This window comes from Cyprinus carpio, chromosome B3 (assembly GCF_018340385.1).
Source record: "Cyprinus carpio isolate SPL01 chromosome B3, ASM1834038v1, whole genome shotgun sequence".
Classification (NCBI taxonomy): domain Eukaryota; kingdom Metazoa; phylum Chordata; class Actinopteri; order Cypriniformes; family Cyprinidae; genus Cyprinus; species Cyprinus carpio.
In genome coordinates, this window is record NC_056599.1 from 14309637 (window position 1) to 14328378 (window position 18742).

The 18742-nt window shown below is 38.2% G+C and overlaps 1 protein-coding gene across 12 annotated transcripts in view; it reads left to right on the forward strand.

Moving 5' to 3' along the window:
- Positions 1 to 18742, forward strand: part of LOC109048148 (rho GTPase-activating protein 44-like) — a 59021-nt gene that overhangs the window by 35133 nt on the left and 5146 nt on the right. For 2 of the 12 annotated variants that reach the window (XM_042719828.1, XM_042719826.1), the window contains exons 13-22: positions 386 to 466; positions 1073 to 1186; positions 1783 to 1874; positions 1968 to 2151; positions 5220 to 5237; positions 5903 to 6091; positions 8422 to 8925; positions 13077 to 13222; positions 14383 to 14760; positions 16510 to 16561. In XM_042719828.1, coding sequence (XP_042575762.1) covers positions 386 to 466; positions 1073 to 1186; positions 1783 to 1874; positions 1968 to 2151; positions 5220 to 5237; positions 5903 to 6091; positions 8422 to 8925; positions 13077 to 13222; positions 14383 to 14760; positions 16510 to 16517 — 1714 coding nt within the window. In that variant the 3' untranslated portion in view covers positions 16518 to 16561. Of the gene's footprint in view, positions 1 to 385; positions 467 to 1072; positions 1187 to 1782; positions 1875 to 1967; positions 2152 to 5219; positions 5238 to 5902; positions 6092 to 8421; positions 8926 to 13076; positions 13223 to 14382; positions 14761 to 16509; positions 17855 to 18742 lie in introns of those variants that run through there. The other 10 variants (XM_042719833.1, XM_042719832.1, XM_042719824.1 and 7 more) reach the window with 7 other exon arrangements.

Consider the following 18742-nt stretch of genomic DNA (forward strand, 5'->3'; position numbering starts at 1 on the left):
TTTAATTAAAATACCTTATCCTAATATTTGTGCTTGCTTGTATGCTTATTAGAGTATTATGTTAGCTTAGCAACATGTGCTAATGCTAAACTCAGTTGGAATCACCTTAAGGAAAATTGGCCATGGTTTTATTATAGTAAAAGTTTAGTAACCATGGCTTTTTGGTTTTACTACAACTACCATGGTTAAACTATGCTTTTTAGTAACAATGTACTTTTTTTTAAGTAAAACCATGGTTTATACTGAATTGTATGCAAGTGAACTTAACACTAAATTTCCATCTTTTTCTGTGTTTGTTAATAGCACTGTGGAGAAAAAAAAGATCAAGTTTATTCATATTCTGTATACTGTACCTGATGCATCTCTCCCTGTGTCTTTTCTCTAGTATTCAAGATATGGATAAAAGACTCCAAGCCCTTTTGTGTACATGTGAGAAACTACCAGCAGACAGTCTAAACAATCTCAGGTGTGTGGCGCTTGTTATTTACTTATTATTTGTTATTTCTCTCTAGGCTTTTGTGTTTGAATGAGTCATGAATGCGAGAGCTCATTAGAGGAGAGGGGTGTCAAATCTCTGTCATATCGTGAGCGGTGCAGCAGTTCCTTCACTGACAGGAAGTGGGCATGTTTCTGAAATAATCAGAGTTCATTAGTCCTACAGAGAATATTTTTGAGTTCGGAAATGTCCTTCAGTCCAACCTGTTTAGTGTGCCAAATATACGGACGCTGTCTCTGGCAAAGACAAATTCAGCCGTTTGTTTCGCCTTGACTGAAGAGCTACACAATAAATAATACATCATTAATCCAGGATTAAGCTCAAACAAAGCTTCCATTTAAGAAAATAAAGATGCCTTTTTATATGGATTATGCATTTGGCACGTCTTTACTTCTAGCCAAGGTTTCCAGATATATGCTGTGGGTCTTGGATGTTTGACTGCACCTGCCCTCTGTCAAACCTACTGAAATATTAATAATATACAGCGACAGGAATAGCAAATGTAAGAGTGAATGCCAGGGCAGGGCTAAACCCTTTGGTAAAACTGAGTTTTTTTGTTTTGTTTTTCCAAAACAGATATTTAATCAAATTCTTAGCCAAACTCACGGAGCATCAAGACGCTAATAAAATGACGCCAGGTAATATTGCAATAGTTCTTGGACCCAACCTGCTGTGGACACATTCAGAAGGGTGAGTGCTTGTCTTCCGTTTTGATTATTTCTTATATTTATGTGGACAGCAGTAAATTCACAAAGCAATTCAAAGGGACAGTTCACTGCAAAAATGAAAATTCTGTTATTACGTACTGTACATATGACTTATTTTTCTTCTGTGGAGCACAGTGTTGTTACTGTAAACTAAAACTAATAAAAATCTTTTTCTTGAAATAAAAGTACAATAAGATAATATATGATAAAACTAGAAGTTCAAGAAGTGCTAAAATTAAGCTTAATTAAATCTAAAAATGTACAAATAAAAGCTAATTCAAAATAATAATGACTAGTATAATAATATATAAATAATGCAAACATAAGCATGTTTGAAGAATTCATAATACAGAAGTTAATAGTGACCTTGTCTGTCAAGCTTTAAGAATGATAAAAACACACTATAAAAAGTTCACACAGATTTTGCACTATATTTCAAGTCATTTGAAGTCATGCGAAGACTGCTATTTAATGTTTTTGGAGCTCTACAGATGTTGTCTGTTTCTGTATTCTGTATCTAGTAGTTGTATATGTTGACATTTGTAATGTGTAGAACAAATGGGTCATTGATCTTCACAGGAACATGACGGAAATGATGACCACCATGTCCCTGCAAATCGTCGGCATCATTGAGCCGATCATCCAGCACGCTGACTGGTTCTTCCCTGGAGGTTCGATAGAAAGAGTCGTGAAAACATATTCACACATACACACGAGCGTGTTCTCCTGCGAGATTTGGACTCATTTGTCTTTGCTATTCTTAGATATTGAGTTCAATCTGACAGGCAGCTACGGCAGCCCGGTCCACACCAACCACAACTCCAACTACAGCTCCATGCCCTCACCCGATATGGACCAATCAGAGCGCAAGCAGCAGCATGACCAGAGCCGACGCCCACTCAGTGTTGCTACTGACAACATGATGCTGGAATTCTACAAGAAGGATGGGTAGGTTGTTCTGCACTCTTGGCTCTGTCTGCCTCCTCCTTCTCTCCTCTTTTCCTTTTCCCTCCCACACTCTTCCTTTAGCTTCTCATACCATCCCTAATCATAAAGGGACAGTTCACACACAAATGTCATAATTTACTCACTCGTTCCAAACCTGTATGACTTTCTTTTTTCCATGAAACAAAAGGAACATTTTTGAAGAATATCCTGGGAATCCTCGCAGTATGGCTTAGTGTGAATATCAAATAAAAAAGGCTGCAAAAGTTAATTAAATACATGTATGTGCTGTGGGTTTCAGAGTGAAGCAGCTCATGATCCAGTGTTTTTGGTTTCTCAAAGCAGCTTGGTTCACCGTAAATGCATCTGCTCTCAGTTTGAGTCGCTTAAAATGTGCATTTGGGAACACAACATGCGTCATATTTTTGTCAATAAAAGAGATGCTTTTTGACGAGGCTTTTTTGCTGAAATAAAATGTTGATGGTTTAACGTTTGAAAATTTAAGACAGCCATAAATATTAGTTTTGCAGTTTAACAGGAGTACTGGACTTTTATATTATTTTACTTAAATTGATCATTTATTTATTTTTATTTTACAGTAAAATATTACAATATTAATGTTTCTTATTTTAATATTTATATTTATTAATAATACCAATATAATATTTTTTATTAATAGTAGTAGTAGTTGTATTTTATAGTAGTAGTATTTTCATATGTACTGTATATGTAGTGTGCGTGTGTGCGTGTGTGTGTGTGTGTGTGTGTATTTTTTATCTTTTCTTTTTTCTTTTTTTTTGTCATACTTATATGTAATCACAACAGTTTTGGCCAAATTGTGCAACCCCTTTAAACAAGCACAACAAATCTGAAGATTTCAAAAAATTACATTTATATTGCACATTTATTTAGACCATTTACTGTAAATGTATTTGTAGTATACTTAGCTTGAAATAAATATATTTCAAGTATTTATTTTCTCTAGGGTAGTATATTAATCTTTAATGTTCCATAGAAGAAAGAAAGTCATGGATTTGGATCAACATATAGAAATGTTCACATTCCTGTGAACTATCCTTTTAAATGAAACATCATTGCAGTAACAGCCTATTACTGACAGGGTTCGATAGTGCCACTTAAACCAGTTAGCAGCAGCGGATAGCTAATGTGTTCAGTGACTAATTCACTTAGACTGGGACGTCAGTCACGTCGTTATCCAGTAACCTTTCAGTGTCATTTGTTCTCAATTGGAATTGAGCTCTGGGAAGATCTCAGCGACTCCCACAACCTGCCCTCATTTGAATAGAGCTGCTCTCGGGCTGATGGGCTGCCACGGTCTCTATGGTAACATGGAAGGAGTGTTGAAGGAGGGCCGCGGCTCGCTTATCATTCACTGAGGGGGCTGGATTTCTGCTGCTATCGACAGAGACACGTGGCAGATGTGCCAGCCTCTGACTCATGCCACCTGCAATGGTACTTCCAGCAGGTGGAAAAATATCGCATATGGAGGAGGAGATGCAGACTTCTGTAAGATAGAGTCCCACTCCAGACTAGCTTATGACAAATATTGCATTCTGGCAAACAATACTGATAAATTACAAGGCTGTGTAGAATCATTTTTGCAAGTGCTTTAATTAAATGATTAATGAAAGGAGAATAGCAGCCATTATAACTGGAGGGAACATGTCCACACTACTTTTAGACGTTGTTAATTTCACTCCCCTACACTGTGTAAAAAAAAAAATGGTGACCTGCATTTTGTATTTAGGTTGATTTAGAGATATTAAGTAATATCAGTGATGTTAAGTAATATTTTTGACTTTTTTGATAATATTTTTGATAAAAAACATTTGTACAGTGTACAGTATTTGGGAGGTTAATTTTGCTTGGCTACATTGCAGAGAAAAGTCAAAGTCAGAAAATTATAGAAGCTTGTTTCCACCACGGAGTTAAAAAAAATGTGAATATGTTTTTTTTTTTCGCATTTTTTTTTTCCCCCTGCAATTCTGAATTTATGTCTCACAATTCTGTATTTTGTTCTCAGAATTGTGTCGGAGAATTTTGAGATATAGAATTGTGAAATATAAAGTCAAAATTGTGAGATATATAGTCAGAATTGTAAGATAAAAACTAAGAATTGCGAGATGTAAACTGAATGTTTTTTTTTTATGGAAAAAAAAACAGAATTGCAAGATGTAAACTCAAAATTCTTTAAGATTTAAAATCAGAAAAAAAATTTTTTAAATCAGAATTGTGAGATATAAACACAATTATTAGAAAAATACCCTGAATAGTTAAGATTTAAAAGTCACAATTGCCTTTTTTATGTTTTATTCTGTGGTGTAAACAAAAACTACAATTGTAAGAGAAAAGGAAAAAACTTGAGAAGTGTGAGATATAAACTTAGAGTTGAGACATAAACTCACAGTTGCAATAAAAAAGTCAAAATTCTTAGTTACTTTCTCGCAATTCTATGTTTTTCACCTTTTTAATTTATTTATCCCGTTTTTTTTTTTTTTTTTTTTTATCTTAAAATTTTTATGCCATTTCCGGAGTTACTAACTTTTTTCTTGAAGCTTTAGCTTTCAAGCATTCATATTTAATCCTATATGAATATTTCCCTCACATTCCTCGTGTTAAAATGCTCCTGATGTCTGCTGTCATTTCAAACGCACAGACAAGTTTTATAAATTACATAACAGTTAGAGACTGTGATCCACTGTATTTTAGGACTGATGTGTTTTGTTAAAGGGGAGGCTAAGTGTCTGATTGTTTATGTCCACAGCTCTCGGGGTAAAAGCATTTAGAGTAAATGAGGCTTAATGGTGTCGCAGCAGGCAAGAGAGCCAGCTGCTCATTTAGGCTGACACATTCTCACCTCTGGACAGCCCTGATCCTCCAAACAGTGTCAAACTACATCTCCCCCACTGCACGCTCTCGCCACACAGTTCTCATTTAGCTGTCCTCCCGTCCCCATGTCATTCACTTTTACTTACTCTACAGACATGACCATTAAATGTAAACTCACTGTGTTTTCTCTTAACGCATTATTCTATCCACACTTAATGCAGCATTAGGAAAATTCAAAGGTACCGTTCACCTTTTCTGTTATACTGTGGCTTTGTTTTTGGTCATTTTAAATTCTAGTAATGTTTCACAAAATTACTGTTTGTACTTTATTTTTGATCAAATAGTGCAGTCTTAGTGAACATAAGAGACTTCTTTTATAGACATAAAAAAAGAACTTACAAACCCTAAACTTTTGAACAGTATTGTGTATTATTTAAAAATTTGAATGAAAATCATATTCTATTGTCTAATTATATCTTGTAACAATTACAATAATTAATGTTAATTGTAATGATGCAAGTTACTATAAAGTCTTTTTTTAACCCTCTGACGCATGAATTATAAAATGACAAAAACATTTTATATTTATAAAGAAAATAATTATAAGAATATAATCATAATTTAGAGAGTTACACACCTGGCCTCTAACAAAATAATGACTTTCACCACTTTGTCAGTCTTTTTGAAATTGCAATATTTCATCATAAAAATAAATAAATAAATAAATAACACTTAAGATGTAGAGAACAGTCATATAAAATTATGGGTAATGATTAAAGATAATCACTCAAGGTGGCTAGTTGGCATCATGCATCAGAGGGTTAACGTTTCTGTAAAGTACAGCTAGTTGTTGTGTTTTCTGCAGTGGTTGTGATTGATGGTTTGTGGGTCTTTATGTGGGCAGTGTGGGTGTCAGAGTCATGGACACATCGTGGGTGAAGGGCAAAAGTTCCTCTACACTGGCCCGCAAAGCCTCATCCACGCCTCCCAGCGCACAGCCGCCCGGCTCTCCTGCGGACACCCTGATCACTGAGCAGCCCGGTGAGCTGGCCACATCTCCAATCCCCACTCCCCCTCCTGGAGACAGGGGCAGGTAAAAACAACACACGATTCCCATCATCCTCTACATGTTTTCCATTGTCATTTCAATGTACTATATACACATTTCACAGTAGAACTTGTTGCATCAACTAACTTGTAACCTCATTGTTTTCCATTCAGCAATTAACTCTTGCTTTCCCTGCATTTGTGTATTAATGACATCATTTCCTCTGCTCTTTCATGCTTTCCTTGTTCTACCTAATGTTTTTTTTTCTTTATCTATAAATAGAATGCTTTTTTATTTATTTTTTTTTACATACAGTAGTGCAGTCAGTATGGCCGTGTACACTGCAGCTAAATACAATTGTCAGTCTTCTTTTTAGTTCTTCATCCTGTATTGGATGTGTACACAACACACAGACTTCAGTTGTGTGACATCCGCATTCTGCAACCAAATTTACCGCATATACATCAGACAAAACCAAACTCAATGACTAGTTCTTGTAATGTAATTAAAAACCCATGCGAGTCTCTCTTCTTCTGATGTGAGGCAAGAAGATCTCAGAGAAAGAGGTACACTACCGTTTGAATGTTTGGGGTTAGTAAAACTTTTTAATTTCTGTTCTTTTGAACTTTGATCAAAGAATCTTGAAAAAAAAAATGTATCATAGTTTGAACCAAAAATGTTAAGCGCCACTGCTGTTTCAAGATTGATGGTTTTAAGAAATGAGCAGCATATTAGCAGTGTTGTGGAGGTTACTTTGGAAATGTAATAGATTACAGATTACCCTATTTAAAATGTAATAAGTAGTATAACTATTTCAATTACTTAATTAAAACAGTGAAACTGATTACATTTGATAACTTTTTGATTAACTTTCTGAATTTCTTACTGCTGTTTTCAACTATGACTCATTTTCAAACATTTTAAGCAGGCAGGGTAAACCTTAAATGCAGATTTACATCATAACAAGAAATAGTTTAATAGCTATAATACTGTTTTAATATCAAAATCTATGCATAGCTCCGAAAAAAAACACTGGCACCTAACAGTGCCTTGGAAAGAAAAAAAAACAAACAGTTAAGGTTCTTGCACACTGAGTCCGAAATTTTCACACGTTAAAAAATAAATACGACCTCACGTTGTGTAAATCACGTTTACAACTGCCTCCAAAACTTTCATCCACGTAAAACAATCCGGCACAAAACAAAAATGGATCAGGTTCGATTTTCTCAGTTTTCACATTTTGATAGGAAAAGATGACGAATACGAAAAAAACAAAATTTTTGGACAAGGTGTGCAAGGACCTTCATTGTGCAAGGTTTCTGTGCATGATGAATTTTTAGGATGACGAATGCGAAAAACGGATAAAAAATCTCGGACTCAGTGTTCAAGGACCTTTAATCTTAAAAAATAAAGCATATACATAAACGCAAATAGGAAATAAAAAAGTTATTGAATAAACGTGTCATAAACTCCTAAATCATTGCTGAAACACAGAGCGCTTACAGTATGTTTCTTTGGCATGTTTCTAATTTGCCATTTCAGGAGTGACTCCTGTATTCTGTTCACACCCAAAACGAAAATTTAGAGGATTAACTTCTGGATTTGAACACAGTTGTCATTTTTGCAGTGTGTACAGGCCTATATGATCATTTAGTGTTGTTAAACCATCACAGTTTGGTAGGATTGGTCTCATGAAATGTAAGACATTCTTGCTGTGGCTTCCCATTCATTCAGTTTCACTAATAATAAACCCATAAGGCCATATGCAAAACATACATTAATGAAGTGAAGGTCACGCCATGGTTCAGTCATTGTATTTAGGGTTTGCAATGGCTGATGATTTGACTGGCTTACTCCCCACCCCCCCCCAAACACTCTTTCAGGCCATGAAAGGGTTTTTGTGTCTGTGTTTAACTGCTCTGGGTTTTCACCGTATTTAGAGACCTTGGTTTCAGCGCTATTCACCAAACTCTCTCTGGCGTTTGGTTAATCAAAGAGATTTTTTTTTCTTGCCTTGGTGCAGTGCGCAGACACAAGGTCATTTTCAGTGTAATTTTCTATTTTATTTGTTTTTATTTCAATGCATCGCTGTGCTTTTCCTCCCAGTGGAGTCAGATGATGCCTGTTTTTTGCGTTGCTAAGCTTGCTGTTTGCTAAACCTCTTGCTCATTGCCGTGCGCTAAACTGGCTATGCTCATACCAGCTTGAGACACACATGCAGACCAAAGGATCCTGAGAGTATTATCAATGTTGTATAACGCTAGTGAGCCACAGCTGGAACTAAACATCCACTTTCCTGTTGCGCTGTCATGCGTGTGCAGTTGACCAGAGCTCTCTCTCCTGTGTTTGCTCTTTATTGTTTTCAATATCTGCAGCTCAGACGACGTGTCGCCCAATCGGCCGGATTCCTCACATGTCTATTCGTCCCACGCGGAGGAGCGGCCACCCCCTCCGTACCCTTCCTCGTCCTCCCATCCCGGCCCTCACCACTTCTACCCCAAGCCCCCTCCCTGCACTCGGCCGGTCGCCCCCGGTCCTGAGTCCCAGCCACCCAGCTCCCCGCCCCTGCGCTGGACAGGCTTCGGCCCACCACTTCCCCTACCCCAACCACCCCCGTCTTCTTCCTCCTCCTCCTCACTCGATATCAACTCCAACCCCAAGCCTAGCTGCCTGCACTTTCCCAAACACGGCCCCGTGTGTGACGCGCCGCATGCTGCTCCGCCTGACCCCAATGCCTCGCCCCCCTACTTTAAAACCCCTCTTGTGCTGACCCGCCACGACTTGTCCCTCGGAAACCCCCCTAGCCTCCCCTCCTCCGCCCCCCCGCCGTGGGCCGCCTGTCCATGTGCCCGCGAGAGAGGACCCCCCAGGCTGACTAGGTAAATACCACCTGCCTGCGGCCACCCCGCCTTCTCAAAACACACTGTGACGGCCATCAGGGCTCCCCACACTGTCTGAGCGCTTACCTCAGTTCACTCCATACTGGCTCCCACTTTCCATCTTGTTTTTGGAACTTGCTTTGTAATGTTATTGCTTTTTCAGTCCCATCACGCAGATTCCGTAACATTCTCATTGTCTAGGAAAGTCTGAGGTTGCCTAGCAACTGAGGATGTTACTGGCGTTTAGTGAAAGTGGATCCTTCACCTAGAAATCAGTGCTGTCATTGATAGCTTTTATTAATATTTTGAATCAGTTCTTATTTTCTGCTTTTATTTTGATTTTAGTTAGCATTTTTGTAATTTTCTTGTGTTTTTAGTTAATATGTTTATGTATTTTTATTTCAGTTATACCTCTTTTAGCACATCAAGTTAAACTGAATTAAAATATTGCTTTGGCAGCTAGCTGAAAAAAAATCAGTATATCATCAAAAATCAAAAATATTACACAAATCACAAACAAAAATCAAAAATTGAAAATTATATAGCTCATATAATTAGAATATCATCAAAAAGTTGATTTATTTCACTAATTCCATTCAAAAAGTGAAACTTGTATATTATATTCATTCATTACACACAGACTGATATTTCAAATGTTTATTTCTTTTAATTTTGATGATTATAACTGACAACTAAGGAAAATCCCAAATTCAGTATCTCAGAAAATTAAAATATTGTGAAAAGTTTCAATATTGAAGACACCTGGTGCCACACTCTAATAATTAACTCAAAACACCTGCAAAGGCCTTTAAATGGTCTCTCAATCTAATTCTATAGGCTACACAATCATGGGGAAGACTGCTGACTTGACAGTTGTCCAAAAGACGACCATTGACACCTTGCACAAGGAGGGCAAGACACAAAAGGTCATTGCAAAAGAGGCAGGCTGTTCACAGAGCTCTGTGTCCAAGCACATTAATAGAGAGGCGAAGGGAAGGAAAAGATGTGGCAGAAAAAAAGTGTAAAAGGAATAGGGATAACCGCACCCTGGAGAGGATTGTGAAACAAAACCCATTCAAAAATGTGGGGGAGATTCACAAAGAGTGGACTGCAGCTGGAGTCAGTGCTTCAAGAACCACTACGCACAGACGTATGCAAGACATGGGTTTCAGCTTCGCATTCCTTGTGTCAAGCCACTCTTGAACAACAGACAGCGTCAGAAGCATCTCGCCTGGGCTAAAGACAAAAAGGACTGGACTGCTGCTGAGTGGTCCAAAGTTATGTTCTCTGATTAAAGTAAATTTTACATTTCCTTTGGAAATCAGGGTCCCAGAGTCTGGACGAAGAGAGGAGAGGCACACAGTCCACGCTGCTTGAGGTCCAGTGTAAAGTTTCCACAGTCAGTGATGGTTTAGGGTGCCATGTCATCTGCTGGTGTTGGTCCACTGTGTTTTCTGAGGTCCAAGGTCAACGCAGCCGTATACCAGGAAGTTTTATAGCACTTCATGCTTTCTGCTGCTGACCAATTTTATGGAGATGCAGATTTCATTTTCCAACAGGACTTGGCACCTGCACACAGTGCCAAAGCTACCAGTACCTGGTTCAAGGACCATGGTATCCCTGTTCTTAATTGGCCAGCAAACTCGCCTGACCTTAACCCCATAGGAAATCTATGGGGTATTGTGAAAAGGAAGATGAGATATGCCAGACCCAAGAATGCAGAAGAGCTGAAGGCCACTATCAGAGCAACCTGGGCTCTCATAACACCTGAGCAGTGCCACAGACTGATCGACTCCATGCCACGCCGCATTGCTGCAGTAATTCAAGCAAAAGGAGCCCCAACTAAGTATTGAGTGCTGTACATGCTCATACTTTTCATGTTCATACTTTTCAGTTGGCCAAGATTTCTAAAAATCCTTTCTTTGTATTGGTCTTAAGTAATATTCTAATTTTCTGAGATACTGAACTTGGGATTTTCCTTAGTTTTCAGTTATAATCATCAAAATTAAAATAAATAAACATTTGAAATATATCAGTCTGTGTGTAATGAATGAATATAATATATAAGTTTCACTTTTTGAATGGAATTAGTGAAATAAATCAACTTTTTGATGATATTCTAGTTATATGACCAGCACACACACACACACACACACACACACACACACACACACACACACACACACATATATATATGTATATATATATATATATATATATATATATATATATATATATATATATATATATATATATATATATATATATATATATATTTCAGTTAACATTGATTTTGTTTCAATTAATGATTTTTTTTTTCTTCTTCTTTTTTAAGGTTTTATTTTCAGTTTTAGGTAGAAATTAATACATTGATGGAGCTACATATGGTGACATCAATGTATTATGCTTAAGAATGTATTGATTGTGAAACTGAGTCAAGATTTGTGTTTGATGTGCATGAAAATTAACACCAGCTCTGTTCCAAAACCTAATGAGCTGCCCACCTAGGCATCTATTTTAGTCATCATAGGCACTGTCCCAACACAAAGACTCCTCCAAACAATAGGAAACCAATTTATTCTGGCCTTATGAGATAGCTTTGGAAAAAGAAAATTAAGGACTTCCCAAAATCTTTGCAATAATATAATCTGATTGCCACTTTACATTTACTCATGTAAATTCCACCTAATTAAAATGCATTCATTTTGATAATGTCTGACAATATAGAGCGCTGCAGTGATGACATATTTTTGAAGGCCAACTAGTATGTTAGCATCACCCTGGTTCCCTCGACAAAATACAGAAGCCAAAGAAAAACCCCTTTTGGGGTTATTGCAGAAAATTATCTCTGTGATCAACAAAAGATTCTTATGATTCTTACAGGATAATCTTCACTAAGGAGTTGTAAAGCCTAAATACTATCATCAGAAGTGAAAAAGCTCATTTAAGATATTAATTTCAGTTACAATTAGGTAGCTGCTAACAAGAAGGACAAGGCAGCTCACTAGATTTTGAAACACAGCAGGGCCACACAAAATGTAATCATTTGACCAAGATTAAAGTGTTACTACTTAATAACCATCTGAATTGGAGAACTCTTAAGCCAAATGCACTGGTAAATCATCATAAGGCTGAAACAATTACAAAAATCAAATTAGAATTCAGACCTTTCACAGCAATGTAGGCCATAAATTTAATTGAGGTGGGAATTGTGTATACGGATGCTCTTTTTTTGGACCATCAATCTCCCGGGTTGTTTGAAAGGTTGCAGGAATGTCAGTGGAATTACATGAATTCCCATCGCTTGACACCATCAAGGCAATAAAGATCTATCCAAGATCTTTATTAGAGAGCTTAGCATTAGTAGAGTCAATATTAGCCATTTTTCTAATGGTGTTGACTGTGTATTGCAATGACACAGGTTCCCCTCCCCATCTACCCTCAAGACCATTCATTCAAACATTGCAGGGAACTGCAGAGATTGAGTCATAGATGTGGTGGATTCATTCCAAATGTAGTCACATAGATGCAGATATTGCAGCATTGTCTGCACGGATATAGATGTAGAGGACTCATGTGTCCATGTGTGCACATAGATTTATCATCCCCAGAGTTTAGCAGAGAGGAGCCTGAATAGAGCTGTCAGAGTGAAAAACAGGCTCCACATGCTCAGTTATATTAAAGATACATGTCGTGTGTGCGAGTGTGTGTGTTTGCTGGGCAAGGACACTCAATCCCCCCTCCTGCTGACGTGCATGAGAAACACTCGGTGTAAATCCACCTTCACATGTCTTTGAAAAAAAATCACATCACACCCACATGAAAGCAGATTCTAGTTGTAGATGTTCAAGCAACAACGAAAATGTAACATCTATTTTGTCACAATTTTATACCTTTTTGTAGCTCATCTGGTAAAGCATGACGCCAGCAACACGATGGCCATGGGTTTGATTCCCACGTCAGTTATGTCAATAATGTTATGTCAAGGTGCATTCAGACACGATCCAAACCAGCAGGATGTTGTTTAGCACTTAAGTTGCTGTTTTTAGTTTCGATGATGGGGACGTGAGGGGTCCTTGCACGCTGTTAGTCATTAATGATACAGTGGGTGAAGACTGATGGCAGGCAGTCATGTTTGTCTCTCTCTCCAGCACTCTGAAGAGCAAGGAGCTCTCTCCTGTGATTGGCCACAAAGCTATGCAGGCATCAGGAGTAACAGTGCCCCCTGTCAGCGGTCAGCAGAGCAACAGCCAGTCTCCCCACTCTGCCGAGCACAGCCCCCACACCTTACGTAATGGTTCGTCCCACTGAGTTTCCTCTTTAATTCAATCTACAGATAAAATCTTTAAATCTGGTATAATGTCAGCCTTGGGCCATCAGATCACTGTATGCATCTGGTAATAACACGTTTCTGATTAAGGTGATTTTGTGATGACATACATCACTTACTACATCAGAATTTGCTTTGTATTGTACTGTGAAGTTTTTGCACATTTTACAGTGGAATGGGTATTTTAGTAAGTTAAATGCTTGTTTTGCTGCAGTGATAGTGTTATGTTGATATGCAGCTGCATTTGAAAAGAGATATAGGTACAGTGACTTGAATAGAACATAATTCCTGAATTAAAATTCATTAGATATGGTTTAGGGGACATAAATTAAAAAGAAAATGTCAAAATGATGTAACTGTCTTGATATAATGAGGAAAAAAGACTACAATAATGCAGTTCTTGAAAAGAAAACCTTACTAGTTTGGAAAGATCGTATTTCTTAGAACAAGAATATTTTATGTTTATTGTTTACATTAAGAAAAACGATTTAAGATATTGAGTCTTGATTTCTGAAAAATGTATCAACATTTAGTAAATTCATGCTTAAAACAAAAATAAATACCTGTCAGTGGGTTAAGAAAAATAAATTTTGAAACTTAATTCAAAGAGAAAACAAGTTTATTTTTCTTAACCCGATGACAGATATTTTTCTTGTTGTATGTATGAGCTCAGTTGCTTTTAAAATATTTTTCAGAAAATAATACTTAAAATCGAAAGTCACATTGATTGATTGATTGATTGCAGTGTTCAGGTTGTAAAATGTCTTTTGATGCAACTACCCCAAAACTTAATGATATTCATAAAGTAATAATTTATTTAATATTTAAAAAAAATATTTCTTACTTTTGAAGGGTATATTTAAAAATATTAATAATAATAATAATTAATGATTAAGATGTGTACACTCATGCTTTCAAGGTGTAAGGAAAATATTATTACATGTATTTTTACTTTGGAATCATAAAATTATTAAAGATCCATTGTGCCCAGTTTTCACCTTGATGCACTTTGAATCTGTGATCTGATCACCCAAAATAAATGTTAATACCAGGTGTAAACAGGATCGCAGAGTAAAGGTTACTTGAATGCATATTTGATTTTGTCTTATCTCTCTCTCTCCTTACAGCCTCTAAGAAACTGGCCCCTGTGCCGCCCAAGGTTCCATACGGCCAGTCGGGGGGGATGTCAGACCAATCCACAGGTCAGCCGTCTCCGGTCAGCCTGTCCCCCACTCCCCCAAGTACCCCCTCCCCATACGGTTTGGGCTGTCCCCCTGGACACGCGCCCACCTCTTCCCCTGGCCAGACCCCATTAGGGGGATCCCATACGTTGTCCTCACTGCCCTCTCTGACTGGTACGCTCACAAAGTCCCGACCCACCCCAAAGCCCAGACAGAGACCCAGTCTACCCCCTCCCCAGCCACCCACCGTCCCCCCTACGGCCCCCCAGCCCCTGGAGCAGGGTCTACTTGACGGATTGTCCCCCGGGGAGAGCATGTCCACAGGTAAACATGCCTCAGTGGCAACATCACAAGTGGGAGTCCAGCGTCCCTCTCTCAAACTGTCTGTCTCTCCGTCCTACGCAGGCGATGGACTTTAAGGAGCCAGATCCCCTTATGAAATGTGAAGACATTTGTCTTAAATATGGAGTGCCCATAGATTCAGTTGCCTTTGAGATATATAGTATGATAATTATTTTTGAACCCCTAGGATTATATTTTAGCTCAAGGATTTTAAGATAAAATGGAAACAAAGGGAATTCACTTTAAGCTCAAGGACATACTGTATATATTTTACTACAAAGTGAAGTGTGTAATTCTTGCATCACCAGTGAAAAAATAATGACTTTCCATACAGAGTTTGCACAGACTCTTCTGCTCCACCACAAGCAGGTAGTCTTGTACCAATTTCATGCTATTGCTTGAGCCAGAAGTTGTTGGACATTGGACCGCTCAAAGCAAGCAAGCAGTGTTTTAAAAGCACACTGAGTTTACATTCTTTGGGGTGAAAAAAGAGTAAAAATTGGCAAGTACTTGCGGAAAATCTTATAATAGCTTTACATTCAACTTTCAGGGATTGAAAGGTTGTGGTGCGGTCATATTTGCCATTGTTTAGTGAATTTTCACAGGTGAAATCCAGTAATTTCAACAAGAATCCAAGTGATCAGGAATCACACGTGAGGGTGAACTGTTTCCCCATGCACAAATTTAATAGGAAACACAAATTGGTTGCATGGAAAGAATTTGAACTTGCTGAAAATCAACTCCAAGTTGATTGATTGATTAGCTTTACGTTCAACTTTTAGGAGTACAGGTGCAGTCACATTTACCATTGTTCAGCGAATTTTCACGGGTTCAGTCGTTTCAATAGGAATCGGGAATAACCAGGCTAGAGATATCCAGATGCAGATTTCGCAAAGGGTTTAAATTGGTCACATGAAAAAAAAAAAAAGAAAAATGTCAAGCACTTGCTGAAAATCGTCAACTTCAAATTTATGGGTAGCTTTGCTTTCAACTTTCAGGAGTATGTGTATTCACATTTCTAGAATTTCTTTCAGGTGAAAGATTTTCCCACACAGATTTCATAAGAAATACAAATTTGTCACACTGAAAAAATTGGCAAGTGCTAGCTAAAAATCATTTCAGGACTGACGGTGCAGTCACATTTACCACCAGGTTTTCTCATAAAGTTGCCTGTAAACAACAAAATACAAACAAACTGAACTTCAGGTGGTCACGTTACAAACTGCTATTTTGACCAGACTCTATGCTGCAAGTTGAAAGTTCAGACACACAAAAAAAAACAACATACGCACAGCAAAAGATCCCGTCCCAAACACACAGTCACACAAAAATATCCCACATGCCCCCCCCCCCCCCCCTGAAAATATCCAGGTGAAATAAAATATATTCCAGACTTTTCAAGGGCCCTCTCTTCCTTTGGGGCCCTGGTAATCAGTACTGGTTTTACCCCCAGTCTGACGCCCCTGCTGACCTAGAAAGAAGCAGTTTAATATGCAAAGAATTACACACTTCATCTTTGAAGTTCAGTATGAGCCCTATAGTTATTTTCTCAGCTTTAGTGTGAGACTGTTTCTCTAAAGTAAGGTTCTGTGGTCTTTGTATCATTCTAGTGGCCCGCTGTATGGCACTGATTGTATGTTCTCTCGTGTGAGGCGTGTCTGTCAGTCATTCTCCTGAGCACTGATTGATGTATGACTCTTTTATCCCCTGTCATCATTGTGCACCTTGCAGCTGTGTGAGGCCAGGGACTGAGTGTGGGCTGAGTGTGAGGGGGACATTTAGGGTAAGCCAGAACCTGCTGTGCCCGTGCCATAGCCTCATCTCACACCGTCTGGCCTGGTGCTGTGGCTGAATCTGGGGCCTCTACCGCAGCCTTGCTCTCTGTCTCATACCGTAACACTTCCTTCTCCAGCTCTGTCATTCTCTCCCAGTCGCGGGGCTGTCCTTGGCTTCTTCATTCTGTCAGTGTAGTCTGTGCATGGTGTGAGACTGGTCTATGCATGGCTTATGGCCTTACTTTTCCGAGCAACATCACACATTTGCCAACGTTGTCACTTATGAAGTACATCTCAACGCCTCCGGCCCTGACCTCACATCGTGATCCATTCTCCCTCCCAATATCCCCACCACCACATAGGTGGGCCCAGGTAAACCCTAACCAAACTCTCTTTGAGTCGAGTCCATCGCACAATGACAGTACAACTCTCCGCCCCCCACAGTTGTGACTACACCATCTCGCGTCCATCTCATTCTTACACAGGGGAGGTCATCACAATCAGATACAGTCCACCAATCCACATAGTCCACTGACAAGTTTCTTAATGTTACCACATCTTCAATTTGCACCCATCTTGTTGTCTATGTGTGGAGTATTTTGTTCATTGTGGTCAGTGTTGGGGGTAACGTGTTACAAGTAACATAACATTATGTGTGCATATTTCTTGTCGAGTATCAAGTAAAGTAACGTGTTACTTTTAACATTTATGCTGCAGTACTTTTTCAAATATGGAACAGGTTTAGTTTTGTACGTAAACACGTAATGGTAACAGCGCATAAGTAACACATAATGGTAACAGTGCATAAGTAACACGTAACATTAACAGAGCACAAGTAACAAAATGGTAACAGTGCATAAGTAACACGTAATGTTAACAGAGCACAGGTAACACAATGGTAACAGCGCATAAGTAACACGTAATATTAACAGAGCACAAGTAACACAATGGTAGCAGCGCATAAGTAATACAATGGTAACAGCGCACAAGTAACACAATGGTAACAGTGCATAAGTAACACTTAACGTTAACAGAGCACAAGTAACACAATGGTAACAGCGCATAAGTAACACGTAACATTAACAGAGTACAAGTAACACAATGGTAACAGCGCATAAGTAATACAATGGTAACAGCGCATAAGTAATACAATGGTAACAGCGCATAAGTAACACAATGGTAACAGTACATAAGTAACATGTAACGTTAACAGAGCATAAGTAACACAATGGTAACAGCACATAAGTAACAAGTAATGTTAACAGAGCATACATAACACAATGGTAACAGCACATAAGTAACATGTAACATTAACAGAGCACAGGTAACACAATGGTAAAAGCACATAAGTAACCTGTAATGGTAATGGCACATAAGTATCATATTATTACTAATACGTAATGTTACTTTTCTGTTAATTATCTGATACAATTGGAAATATTCAATTACAAGTTGGTTAACTTGTTGCGGATAAATAGCATACTAAAGCCACCTTAAAATCTGTAACAAGCATGTTACAAACAGACACATGTACAGTATAATGCATTGTTTCCAGAAATTGTAACTCCTGTGTAAAAACACTTATGCAGTCTTTGTATGACATTTAAACAATCATAAATGGGGTTTCATTCTACATTTGTTGGTGTGGACAAATCATGTCGGGACAAATACTTTTCACAGCAAAATTACCTAAAAATGTTTACAAGCCAAGCAGGAAACCACCATTCTAGAAGACAGAGAGCCTTAGCTAATTGCCGCCTGGACAAAATAACACAAAAAAATATCATAATAAGGTAACAGTGTAATCGAATTATACTAGTACATGTAACACGTTATTATTTAAAGTAACATTCCCCAGCACTGATTGTGGTGAACTGTTGATTCTATTGTTGTTACTTTCTGAAAAACTGCAAAAAGCTGTATGTAGTACTTTATATTTTATATGAGCATAGCAGAGATTTTGCACTGAGGCAGGACAGGTTTCACTTCAAATGAAACAGATATTTCACCTTCCTCCCCAATGGCTCAGTGTAACAGAAACCCTGTGCAGAATGCCAGGAAACAGTCTGATGTGCCCCTCTCCTGCTGCAACACACATTCAACACTCTTCGCTGACTTTGCCTCTAACAGTGTTCTGGGAACTGAATTTGCTTTTTGCTCTCTCTCCCCTTGTGTCGTTTTCAACATCC